Source organism: Heteronotia binoei, chromosome 5 (assembly GCF_032191835.1).
Source record: "Heteronotia binoei isolate CCM8104 ecotype False Entrance Well chromosome 5, APGP_CSIRO_Hbin_v1, whole genome shotgun sequence".
Lineage (NCBI taxonomy): Eukaryota > Metazoa > Chordata > Lepidosauria > Squamata > Gekkonidae > Heteronotia > Heteronotia binoei.
In genome coordinates this window covers 28,332,680-28,345,878 of record NC_083227.1, presented here as the reverse complement: position 1 = coordinate 28,345,878, position 13,199 = coordinate 28,332,680, and the positions used below count along the sequence as shown (strand labels likewise).

Sequence of the window (13,199 nt, the reverse complement as noted above, 5' to 3'; positions counted from 1 at the left end):
TAATATCCTTTTTGAGGTGCAGTGACCAGAATTGTACACAGTATTCCAAATGAGACCGCACCATTGATTTATACAGGGGCATTATGATACTGGCTGATTTGTTTTCAATTCCCTTCCTAATAATTCCCAGCATGGCATTGGCCTTTTTTATTGCAATCGCACATTATCTTGACATTTTCAGTGAGTTATCTACCACAACCCCAAGATCTCTCTCTTGGTCAGTCTCTGCCAGTTCACAATCCATCAACTTGTATTTGTAGCTGGGATTCTTGGCCCCAATGTGTATTACTTTGCACATGGCCACATTGAACCTCATCTGCCACGTTGATGCCCACTCACCAAGCTTCAACAGATCCCTTTGGATCCCTCACAATCCTTTCTGGTTCTCACCACCCGGAACAATTTAGTGTCATCTGCAAACTTAGCCACTTCACTCCAAATCATTAATGAACAAGTTAAAGAGCATGGGACCCAGTACTGAGCCCTGCAGCAATATACAATCCAGTAAGACTGAGGTCAGAGAATTAGATTCCCTTTTAGAAATGCTTTGGGTTGAAATAGAGGGCCCAAAAGGAAATTTAACTATGGAAGTTTGTTATCGCCCACCAAATCAAAAGAGAGAGGACGATTATAATATGATGGAAGGCTTAAAGATAGCGGCTAAACGTAAAAACTGTGTCATAATAGGTGATTTTAACTACCCACAGATTGATTGGGTCAATATGTGTTCTGGTCGAGAGAAAGAGATTGAGTTTCTTGATGCTCTCAATGACTGTGCTATGGAGCAGATGGTCTCAGAACCTACCAGGGGTGGGGCGATCCTGGATTTGGTCCTAGGTAATGCCCAAGAATGGTGAGAGATGTAAAAGTGATTGCGCCGCTTGGGAGCAGAGACCATAATGTTATTGATTTCACCGTTTGTATAAACGGTTTGTATATGACCATGGGGTAAAAGGATTACTGAAGGAGAATAGGAAAATGGCTGAGAAACTGAATCCATTTTCTGCCTCCATCTTCACTGTGGAAGATGAGAACTTTTTGCCCACCCCAGAACCACTAATTTTGGAAGGGGTGTTGAAAGCCTGAGTCAGATTGAGGTGACAAAAGAGGAGGTCCTAAAACTGATAGACATATTAAAAACTAATAAGTCACCGGGTCCGGATGGCATACATCCAAGAGTTCTGAAAGAACTCAAAGTTGAACTTGTGGATCTTTTGACAAAAATATGTAATCTTTCATTGAAATCTGCCTCCGTTCCTGAGGACTGGAAGGTAGCAAATGTCACCCCCATCTTTAAAAAGGGTTCCAGAGGAGATCCGGGAAATTATAGGCCAGTCAGTCTGACTTCAATACCGGGAAAGTTGGTAGAAACCATTATCAATGAGTAGGCACATTGATGAACACGGGTTATTGAGGAAGACTCAGCATGGGTTCTGTAAGGGAAGATCTTGCCTCACTAACCTGTTACATTTCTTTGAGGGGGTGAACAAACATGTGGACAAAGGAGACCCGATAGATGTTGTTTACCTTGACTTCCAGAAAGCTTTTGATAAAGTTCCTCATCAAAGGCTCCTTAGAAAGCTTGAGAGTCATGGAGTAAAAGGACAGGTCCTCTTGTGGATCAAAAACTGGCTGAGTAATAGGAAGCAGAGCATGAGTATAAATGGGCAGTCTTCGCAATGGAGGATGGTAAGCAGTGGGGTGCCGCAGGGCTCGGTACTGGGTCCCATGCTCTTTAAGTTGTTCATAAATGATTTAGAGTTGGGAGTGAGCAGTGAAGTGGCCAAGTTTGCGGATGACACTAAATTGTTCAGGATGGTGAGAACCAGAGAGGATTGTGAGGAACTCCAAAGGGACCTGTTGAGGCTGGGTGAGTGGGCGTCAATGTGGCAGATGCAGTTCAGTGTGGCCAAGTGCAGAGTAATGCACATTGGGGCCAAAAATCCCAGCTACAAATACAAGTTGATGGGGTGTGAACTGGCAGAGACTGACCAAGAGACAGATCTTGGGGTCATGGTAGATAACTCACTGAAAATGTCAAGACAGTGTGCGTTTGCAATAAAAAAGGCCAACGCCATGCTGGGAATTATTAGGAAGGGAATTGAAAACAAATCAGCCAGTATCATAATGCCCCTGTATAAATCGATGGTGCAGTCTCATTTGGAGTACTTTGTGCAGTACTGGTCGCCACACCTCAAAAAGGATATTATAGCATTGGAGAAAGTCCAGAAAAGGGCAACTAGAATGATTAAAGGGCTGGAACACTTTCCCTATGAAGAAAGGTTGAAACGCTTGGGACTCTTTAGCTTGGAGAAACGTCGACTGCGGGGTGACATGATAGAGGTTTACAAGATAATGCATGGGATGGAGAAAGTAGAGAAAGAGGTACTTTTCTCCCTTTCTCACAATACAAGAACTCGTGGGCATTCGATGAAATTGCTGAGCAGACAGGTTAAAACGGATAAAAGGAAGTACTTCTTCCGCCAAAGGGTGATTAACATGTGGAATTCACTGCCACAGGAGGTGGTGGCGGCCACAAGCATGGCCACCTTCAAGAGGGGTTTAGATAAAAATATGGAGCAGAGGTCCATCAGTGGCTATTAGCCACAGTGTGTGTATATATATATATATAAAAATTTTGGCCACTGTGTGACACAGAGTGTTGGACTGGATGGGCCATTGGCCTGATCCAACATGGCTTCTCTTATGTTCTTATGACAACTCCTGCAAGAGCTATGGCTGACCCAAGGCCATTCCAGCAAGTTTAAGTGGAGGGGTGGGGAATCAAACCTGGTTCTCCCAGATAAGAGTCCAAGCATTTAACCGCTACACCAAACTGGCTCTAAATCGTTTGATTGTACCACATAGTCCCCCCAGTTGCTTGGAACACTAGGAGTGGGTTGGGGAATCCCTAGGGTGGAGAGAGGTGGTAAAATGGCTACTTACCAACTCTCCAGGGGAGCCCCAAAGATCCCTGGGAAGCCCTGAGGCGGGTTCCTAGTGAGTCCAGAGGGAGGTTAAGAGACTGTCCTGCCTAACCAGAGCCCCAGACAGGGACAGTGGTGGCAGTGATACCCTGAGGCAATGGAGTTGAACAGCCCCCTCAAGTCAGCATACCAGAAAGGGATGGTCAGAGCCAGGGCCAGCTAGCAGACGCAGGCCCAGTCTGCCACAGGTGTCATGAATATGCAGATGACACCCAGTTGTATCTGTAAATGTACAAAGATATACTACCTATGTAGTGACAATAGGGTTGCCAAGTCCCCAGCTTCCCGCAGTGGGGGACTCTCTCTCACGCACAGAGAGCGCGAGCAACACGATGATGCCACCCGGAAGTGACATCATAAAAATGGTGGCGCCCATGTGAGGCTGCTCTAGGCATTTCTGGGAAAACTCTATGGTTTTCCAAGATGCTCTAGCCATTTGGGAGGTTAAAACTCTATGATACCTATGCACCATAGAGGTTTAACCTTCCAAATAGCTAGAGCATCCAGGAAAACCATAGAGTTTTCACAGAAATGCCTAGAGCAGCCCCACACAGGCACCACCATTTTTATGACATCACTTCTGGATGATGTCATCACACCAGCAATGTTGGGGGAGGTTCCCTCTGCTGGCCTAATGTGGCCCAGCAGGTTGGGAACCTCCCGGGCGGGCGAACCCCTGCCTGGACCTGGGGACTGGCAGCCCTAAGTGACAATGTGTCTTACTACAGTGCTCCCTGCAGCCACTGTGGCCGGACCTACCTGTCCCGCATTGGTCTTGTCAGCCACCAGCGAGCCTGCAGCAGACGTGGACTATTGCACCCTTCTTAAATCTTTGTTCGCGAAGCCAAGCCGAGAGAGAGAGAGATCCTGCTATTACTACCATAATTTAATCTGGGCCTATAATTGTTTATCCTGTATGATGTGGCCTTCCCACCTGTGGTGCACTTTATTGTTTTTATTGTTTCTACTTGTTTAATTTTATTGTATTGTTTTAACTCTGAATTGCAGGTTTTTATTGTTATTACTATATGTCGTGATCCGCCCTGAGCCCATTTATGGGAAAGGGCAAAATATAAGCCTACTAAATAAATAAATAAAAATAAAATAAAGAAACTGAGAGGAGGAAAATAATTGGTGCATGTGGGGAAAGAAAGTATTAGCTATGCAGAGAAAGGAATTCAAAAACAATTTGAACTCCCCCCCCCAATAAAAAAAATCTTTATAAAAAAGAAGTTTCAACAGTGAATGGAATGGATGAATATTATATATTAAAGAATCCTTAACTTGCATTTTTTCAAATAAAGACAGAGAAATTTGGAACCAAAGCATTTCAATTCATGCCATTAAGCCATCTCACAAGTTGTTAAGAAATTTAAAAAAGACAAGGCACCAGGACCAGATATATTAACTGCAATTTATTATAACACTTTTAAAGAAAATTCTGCCCCTACAAAAAGTTATAAATGATATAAGTGAAAAAACTATTCCTGCCATCCTGGCAAGAAGCTTATATAACACTAATATCTAAAGAGAACAACAAGTCAATGTTGCCACAGTCATATAGCCCCATCCCACTGTTAAATGTGGACTATAAAATTTTGCTACAATCATTGCTGATAGACTAAGGGAAAGTATTTCTAAAGAATTCATCCCAATCAAACTGGTTTTGTATGAAAAATAACATCCATTTAGTTGTTGATACATTAGAATTGGTTAAACGAAAGGGTGAAAAAGCAACCTTTCTCTTCTTAGATGCTGAAAAAGCCTTTGATAATACGTCATGGACTTTTCTACAAAAAACACTGTAATACTTTAAGTGTGGTTCCAGATTTCTGAATTGGATACAGAACATCTATATTAAACAGCATGCAAAATTTTTAATCAACAGGGTTTTGACAAATGGATTTAAAATAGATAAAGGGACCAGTCAAGGACATTCACTTTCTCCACTTCTTTTTATTCTCGCAATGGAAATTTTTGCTTCTAAGACAAGATGGCAAGAGATCAAAGAAGAAGGAAAGGAAAGAAAATGCTGGACGTATTTTCAAATCTCTTCTAGACTGAAAAGTGATATCTGTAGCAAGAAATAAAGAACTGACTGATTTTGAAAAGATTGTTTCACAATCTAAAAACCATTTTATTAGGAAGAATTTACAAGTTATTGCTTCAATATGACTCTGAAGAGGAACAGGTTAACCCCTGTGGGATCAAATGGATACAAAATTTCAGTGAGGAAATTCAGTGCTGGGGAAACCTATGGACTAAGGACATTAAATTTACTGCTAGTCGAACACTAAGAGAAGACTAGTATACGATGCTCTACAGATGGTACATTACCCCAAAAGATGTTGAAAAGATGTACAAAAATTATAAGAGGTCTTGCTGTAAATGCAAAGAAGCAGAAGACACGTTTTACCATATGTAGTGGACCTGCACCAAGACAAAAAGATGTTAGAAATATATACATGAAGAGATCCAAAATATTTTAAAAACCAAATTTCCAATGAAACCAAAGACTATGCTATTGGCAGTCCTGCCAAACAATACAGATAGAACTACTTACTTAAGATATATGTTGACACCTGCTAGAGTAACATTTGCGATGAAATGGAAGACAGAAGACTGTTCTACAATATATATCTGGAAAGGAAAACTAGCTGAATATGCAACAATGGCAAAACTAACTAATTATATAAATAGAAGACCACTGAAAGAATTTCAGCAGAAATGGCAAGCCTACTACTTGTATTATGGGAATAGTTAAGTATCAATTCCTGAAACTGTTTGTATATTATATCAGAAGTGATGAAGATACTGATTACAGTTACAGCTCTTTTTATAATTCAGCATTCCACTAGCATTTAAATATTCTGTGACTTAGAAACTGTTAAACTATTAAAATAATACCTAGGCTTTTAGGATAGTTTAAACTTAGCATAAAAATCTATTTAACTGTAAAAGATGTAATCTTTTTTATTACTAATACAATATCATGCCTAAGAAAGTTTTTGTCTATTCTTTTAAAGAGAGAATTCACCTCAAAATATTGCAATAATGATGTAATATTTTACTATCTGCTCTCTCACATTTGAATTGCATTTTTACTAAAATAGTTGACTTTTATGCAGGCTGCAGTTGGGTGAGGAACTGCCCAGAGCACCATTCCAGAAGCTCTTACCAACTCTCCTCCCACCCCATGGAGAAGTGTGAGGCATTCCACTATGCACCTTTTCTAACAGAGCAGCCCCGGTGCTCAGTTGCCCTAGCAACCTTGGTCCCTTGAACACCTTTGCTGCTCCTTTGGATGCCCCTTCGTGTGCCTCGCATGAGGCCTGGCACCGCCTCACTACAGATAAGAAGTATGAGGTATTCCACTCAGCACCTTCCCTTTCTGAGTGGCCCCAGTGCCTGGTCGGTGTAGCAACCCTGTTCCCTCATGCACCTTTGCGGCTCCTGTGGTCGCAAATGCAGTGTGGTGAGGGCCTCACCACCACCCACCTGAGCAGGGCCCCTGGGTGCCAGTGCCACCTCAGCCCACCGTACGGTTGCCAATCCCCAGGTAGGAGCAGGGGATCCCCCGGTTTGGAGGCCCTCCCCCCACTTCAGGGTTAGCAGAAAGCAGGGAGAGGGGAGAGAAATATCTGCTGGGAATAGGGTTGCCAAGTCCAATTTCGGAAATATCTGGGGACTTTGGGGGTGGAGCCAGGAGACTTTGGGGGTGGAGCCAGAAAACACTGGGGTGGAGCTAGGGGGAGGGGGGGGACGGCTGCCGCCGCCGCCTGTTCTCCGCTCACCGTAGCTGCTCCTCTGAGATGGGCTCAGGCTGAGCCCATCTCGGAGGAGCAGCTAAAATGAAGCCGAGAAGAGGCGGCTTTGCTCTTCCAGCAGTTTCTGCAGGAAACACCGCTGGGCAACTGGGCCTCCGAGGAGGGTGTGAGGCCGCAGAAGCCGCCCGCCCCGTCTCGGGGAAGCCGCGAAGGCAGCAGAGAAGGGAGGGCGGCAAGGACAACCCACCGGGCCTCGGCAGCTCCATCCCCCCGGCCTCCCTCCCTCCCGTGCCGCAGTGAGGCAGGGCAGGGCGCTTACTCACCTGGGGTTGCTGAGACTTGGGGGGGCGGCAGCGGCTGTGCTGCTTGAGGCAGCTGACCACGCGGTCGGTGTAAAGGACGGGCTTGAGGGTGCGCGAGCGCTACGGGCGCAACGGGCCGGGCGTGGAGACCTTCTGCTACGGCTGGCCGCAGCGCTCGCGCACCCTCAAGCCCGTCCTTTACACCGACCGCGTGGTCAGCCGCCTCCAGCAGCACAGCAGCCAATGAGGAGCACATGGAGCACGAGCGCAGGCGGCCCCCTCAACCCCCGCTGGTGATGCTGTTCACCCCCAGCATCCTCCCCGGCAGCCCCCGACGCCGCCAGCAGCAGCAGCAGGAGGACGCCGCTTCTCCCCCCGCTTCCGTTTTTTGGGGGAGCGGGGGAAGAGGCTCGGAAACCTGGGGTCCCCCGCTAGAGCGGGAGGGTTGGGACCCCTAGCTGGGAACTCTTTTCCTATGGAGATCGATTCCCATTGGATATAATAGAGAATTGATCTGCGGGTATCTGGAGCTCTGGAGGGGCTGTTTTTTTGTGGTAGAGGCACCAAATTTGCAGCATAGCATTCGATGACTCTCCTCAAAACACCTTTCAAGTTTCAAAAAGATTGAGCCGGGGGTCCAATTCTGTGAGCCCCAAAAGTTCCATAGAGCCCAAAAGTTCTACCCTTCAAAGCAGCCATTTTCTCTAGCGGAGCTGATCTCTGCCAGCTGGAGATCAGTAGTAAAAGCAGGAGATCTTCATGCAACTTAAGAGAGAAGTCACTATATACTGTGCAACAATAAATAACCCAAAGGTCACAAATTTACTAAGTGTAATGTACTACAAACTTATAACTTCTATAGGAGAACCATAATTCATATTAACTCATCAACAATCACATAAGCGATGACAATACATGATACTGCATTAGACACAAAAAGTCTTCATTCTCTGCCTATCAGGGCTTTTTATACAGAAAAAAGCCCAGCAGGAACTCATTTGCATATTGGACCGCACCCTCAACATCACCATTGTTTCACACAGGGGTTTTTTGCAGAAAAAGCCCAGCAGGAATGTGTTTGCATATTAGGCCACACCCCCTGACACCAAGCCAGCCAGAAACTGCATTCCTGTGTGTCCCTGCTCAAAAAAAGGCCCTGCTATTTACAAACTGGCACTAGCTCAAAAATGGCTCAAGCCAACGCCACTCCCCTAGCGTACAGGAGTACACTAGGGGAGTGGTGTTGCCTTGAGCCATTTTTTGAGCTGGTGCCAGCTTGTAAGCAGAGAATTAAGACTTTTTGTGTCTAAACTGTAAATGTACTAAACGAAACATTATAAATTATTGGAGGAGGAAGAGTTTGGAGTTGCCTTCCATTTGGAATGTGATTATATTACTGGAGTTGTCTCCATTGAATAGGGGAACATAGAGTTTACCTTTGCAGGAAGAAACTTCGAAGCAGGACATCAAGTTGACGTCCTGGAAATCTACCTTGTACTGCATTTTTGTAGAAATATATCTTGTATTGTGATTGCTTATGTGATTGTTGATGAGTTCATATGAACTATGGTTCACCTACAGAAGTTATAAGTTTGTAGTACATTACACTTAGTACATTTTTGGTCACTATAACCCTTTGGGTTATTTATTGTTGCCCACCTGGATCAGCTGCAGCCAGCTTCCAAGGCAATTTTTCTCCAGGTAGGCTTGTCAGCTCTGAGTTGGAAAATACCTGGAGATTTTTGGGGTGGAGCCCACTGTTCCCGCTAAGCTGAGTTAAGTGTGAGCTAGCTCACAGATTTTTAGCCTCCAGCTCATGCATTTTTGTCTTAGCTCAGGAAAGATGGCCCCAGAGCACACTAATATATGCAGTAGCTCACAACTTTAATGCCAGTAGCTCACAAAATATAATTTTTGTTCACAAGACTCTGTAGCTTAGAGGGAACATTGGTGAAGCCCGAGTGGTGGGTGTTGCCTTCTGATACACTTCTGATGATGCCGGGGTGGGGGTGTAGTGGCATCATATGCAAATGCATTATGCTAATGAGCCCCAGCACCTCTTTTTCTACAAAATGACGCCTGCCTATATGTAACTATTAATAATATTTGAAAATAACTGATGAATTTATACTTTCCCCATCCCCTCTTTTCCTTCTGTAACCACACCATTCCCCCTTGAAAAAAAATCAAGCAAAAAAATGTTTCTCCTCTGTGTGAGTTCTCTGGTGCTGTTGAAGATTGCCACTCCAACGGAATTTTTTCCCACAATCCAAGCATTCAAAAGGTTTCTCCCCTGTGTGAGTCCTTTGGTGCAAATGAAGAGTGCCACTTAGACTGAATCTCCTTCCACACACTGAGCATTCAAAAGGTTTCTCCCCTGTGTGGGTTCTCCGATGCTTTTGAAGAGTGCCATTCTCACTGAATCTCTTTTCACACACAGAGCATTCAAAGGGTCTCTCCCCTGTGTGGATTCTCTGATGCTTCTGAAGATTCCCTCTCACTCTGAATCTTTTCCCACACTCTGAGCATTCAAAAGGTTTCTCGCCTGTGTGGGTTTTTAGATGCTCCTGAAGACTGCAACTCTGACTGAATTTCTTTCCACACTCTGAGCATTTAAAAGGTTTCTCACCTGTGTGGGTTCTTTGATGCAGATGAAGATTGCTATTCTGGCGGAACCTTTTTCCACACTCTAAGCATTCAAAAGGTTTCTCCCCTGTGTGGGTTCTCTGATGCTGTTGAAGACTGCTACTCGTACTGAATGTCTTTCCACACTCTAAGCATTCAAATGGTTTCTCCCCTGTGTGAGTTCTTTGATGCTGTCGAAGACTTCCCTTCTCACTGAATCTCTTTCCACACTCTGAGCATTCAAAAGGTTTCTCCCTTGTGTGAGTTCTTAGATGTCTTTGAAGAGTGATACTCTGACTGAAACTCTTTCCACACTCTGAGCACTCAAAAGGTTTCTCACCTGTGTGGGTTCTTTGATGCAGTTGAAGCTTCCCCTTCACACTGAAACTCTTTCCACACACTAAGCATTCAAAAGGTTTCTCCCCCGTGTGAGTTCTTTGATGCCGTTGAAGAGTGCCACTTTGAGTGAATCTCTTTCCACACTCTGAGCATTCCAAAGGTTTCTCCCCTGTGTGGGTTCTTTGGTGAATTTGAAGAGCAGTACTCCAACTGAATTTCTTTCCACACTCCAAGCATTCAAAAGGTTTCTCTCCTGTGTGGGTTCTTTGGTGTAGATGAAGATTCCCCTTCATACTGAATCTCTTTCCACAAACTGAACATTCAAAAGGTTTCTCCCCTGTGTGGGTTCTCTCATGCTGTCTAAGACGCCCCCTCTCACTGAATCTCTTTCCACACTCTGAGCATTCGAAAGGTTTCTCTCCTGTGTGAATTCTTTGATGCAACTGAAGACTGCCACTCTGACTGAATCTCTTTCCACACACTGAACATTCAAAAGGTTTCTCCCCTGTGTGGGTTCTTTGATGCAGTTGAAGATTCCCCTTCTCACTGAATCTCTTTCCACACACTGAACATTCAAATGGTTTCTCCCCTGTGTGGGTTCTCTGATGCTTCTGAAGATTTCCCCTCCCACTGAATCTCTTTGCACACACTGAGCATTCAAAAGGTTTCTCCCCTGTGTGGGTTCTTTGATGTTGTTGAAAAGCAGCACTCTGACTGAATTTCTTTCCACATTCTGAGCATTCAAAAGGTTTCTCCCCTCTGTGGCATCTCAGATGCTTTTGAAGATGGCCACTCAACCTGAATTTATCTCCACACTCTGAGCATTCAAAAGGTTTCTCCCCTGAGTGGGTTTGTTGATGCCGTTGAAGAGTGCCACTCTGACGGAATGTCTTTCCACATGCTAAGCATTCAAAAGGTTTCTCCCCTGTGTGGATTCTTTGGTGCATTTGAAGAGCAGCACTCCAACAAAATTTTTTCCCACAGTCTGAGCATTCAAAACGTTTCTCCCCTGTGTGAGTTATCTGATGCTGTTGAAGATGGCCATTCTGACTGAATCTCTTTCCACACACTAAGCATTCAAAAGGTTTCTTCCCTGTGTGGGTTTTCTGGTGCTGCTGAAGAGCGGCACTCCAACAGAATCTCTTTCCAAACTCTGCACATTCAAAAGGTTTCTCTGTTGTGTGGGTTGTCTGATACTGTTGAAGATTCCCCGTCACACTGAATCTCTTTCCATACTCTGAACGTTCAAAAGGTTTTTCACCTCTGTGTATTCTTTGGTGCACAAGGAGCTGTGATCTGTTTCTAAAGTACTGAATTGATTTACTTGCCTTCATAATCCTGTGCTTTGGAAAATGTACATTATGTTGTATCCCCTCTCTCTTCTCAACCATATGGCTGCCTTTCTTTCTCTTAGGTCTGCCTTGATTCCAGACATTTTCTTTCAAGTCTTCATTTTTAACTCTATCTGGTATTTCCTGATGAAGTTCCTCACCCTCCTCAATCCTCTGAACATCTTCTGCTGGAATGAATAGAGAGGTCCTGTTTATTTATTTGGTCAATTTATATTCTGCCCTTTCCCAGACGGGCTCAGGACGGATCACATTCAACTAAAACTGGTCACATACAATAAAACCAATAAATAGAATTAAAACAACAACAATATATAACCAAGGCGGGTGGCCACATAGTGCAAATTGAGGTATAATCATTCAGCGGACCAGATATAGTAGTTCAGATGATATATCACTGTGGGGGAGGATAGCCGATTGTATAAATAAAGTATGTGAAATAAAGTAAAGGACGCTCGCTTGCCTCAACTAAACACTTGGCGAAACAGCTCTGTCTTACAGACCCTACGGAAAGGTAACAAATCCGGTAGGGCCCATATCTCCACAAGGAGCTGATTCCACCAGGCTGGGGCCAGGGCTGAGAAGGCCCTGGCCGAGGCAAGACGGACGTCCTTGGGGCCAGGGATGACCAGAAGATGTTGGTTGGCTGATTGCAGGACCCTTCAGGGTTCATATGGGGAGAGGTGGTCCGTCCTGTAGGTATGTCGGTCCCAGGCCACAGAAGGCTTGAATGTCAATACTAAAACCCTGAAGCGGTTAGTTTCTGGGAGGATGGTAAGATTGAAAGGCATCTATGTGACTGCAGTGGGAAAGGACTGATGGCCCTTTGGCCTTGTCCAGCTTGGCTGACTTTAACTACCCCTGTACCTTTCCCCAGAATATCTACTATTTAAGGATAGCTCACCCCCTCAAGAGGCACAGCTGAGCTCATGCTGAGAAGGAGCTCCAGGCCTCCAGAAGACCTCCCTCGCTCCACACCCAGTGGGCTGTACGATTGTACCAAACCAAATGTTGCTCAGAAGTGAATCAGAAATCCCCCATGGCTCTTCCTTGCCTGTTCCCTTGATATAACCTGTGAAGGATACTCACTGTCAGCCAGCTCATTTGGAAAGGAAATATGCTCTTGGGATCCTCTTGAGGAACTCTCCAGCCTTTCTTTGGATGCAAGGGCATTATTTGTGTCCACCAAAGTCTCTCTGATACATCTGGCTTATTTGCACACAGAGAGAAAGAGAGAGAGATCATTCTTATATGGAGAGGGAAATAAATTCAGTAGCAAAGTTCTTCTGGATAGATGGAACCATGGTCAAGATCAAAGCCCACAATCCCAACCAGTATAAGCGGAATGGATCTGTGAGCCAAAGCACCCCAGTTCTCCCAGGGGTTTATGTAATTTTTAAGTGGCCTTGTCCAACTTGCAGGTATTAGAAATCTGTGTCTCCCTGCAGTTAAGAACCTTATCTTATTATTTTTCTTAAATTAAAACAAGCTTTATTTTATCATAAAGCATCACAACAACAAAATAAGAGGAAAAAACAGCCAAAATATGCAATATGACAAAATAATAAGAGCTATTGTACACAATACCTTATTTATTTATTTTATTCGATTTTTTTTTTTTAGCCCGCCCTTCCCATAGAACAGGCTCAGGGCGAGTTACATGATAAAAACAGTCATCAGGATGAATAGTTCTATGTAGAGCAACTTAGGCTACCAACTGGAATACTTATGCTGCAACAAGATATGTCAGCTAATACCAAGTATTTTATGTATTTGATAGAACAGTTGTTGTTTTTCTTTTGCTGAGCTGCAGAAACTGTGCTGTTTAGT

General features: G+C 44.3%; 2 protein-coding genes across 2 annotated transcripts in view; one reads left to right on the top strand and one right to left on the bottom strand.

The window, feature by feature from the left end:
- LOC132571892 (uncharacterized) overlaps positions 1-13,199 on the top strand; it is an 851,656-nt gene that overhangs the window by 591,687 nt on the left and 246,770 nt on the right. The gene's annotated exons all lie outside the window — the stretch shown is intronic.
- Positions 9,243-13,199, bottom strand: part of LOC132570973 (oocyte zinc finger protein XlCOF6-like) — a gene marked incomplete at its 5' end in the record, with an annotated part of 164,420 nt that continues 160,463 nt past the window's right edge. The window contains one exon of the mRNA XM_060237608.1: positions 9,243-11,135. Within this exon, the coding sequence (XP_060093591.1) occupies positions 9,243-11,135 (1,893 nt within the window). The remainder of the gene's footprint in view (positions 11,136-13,199) is intronic.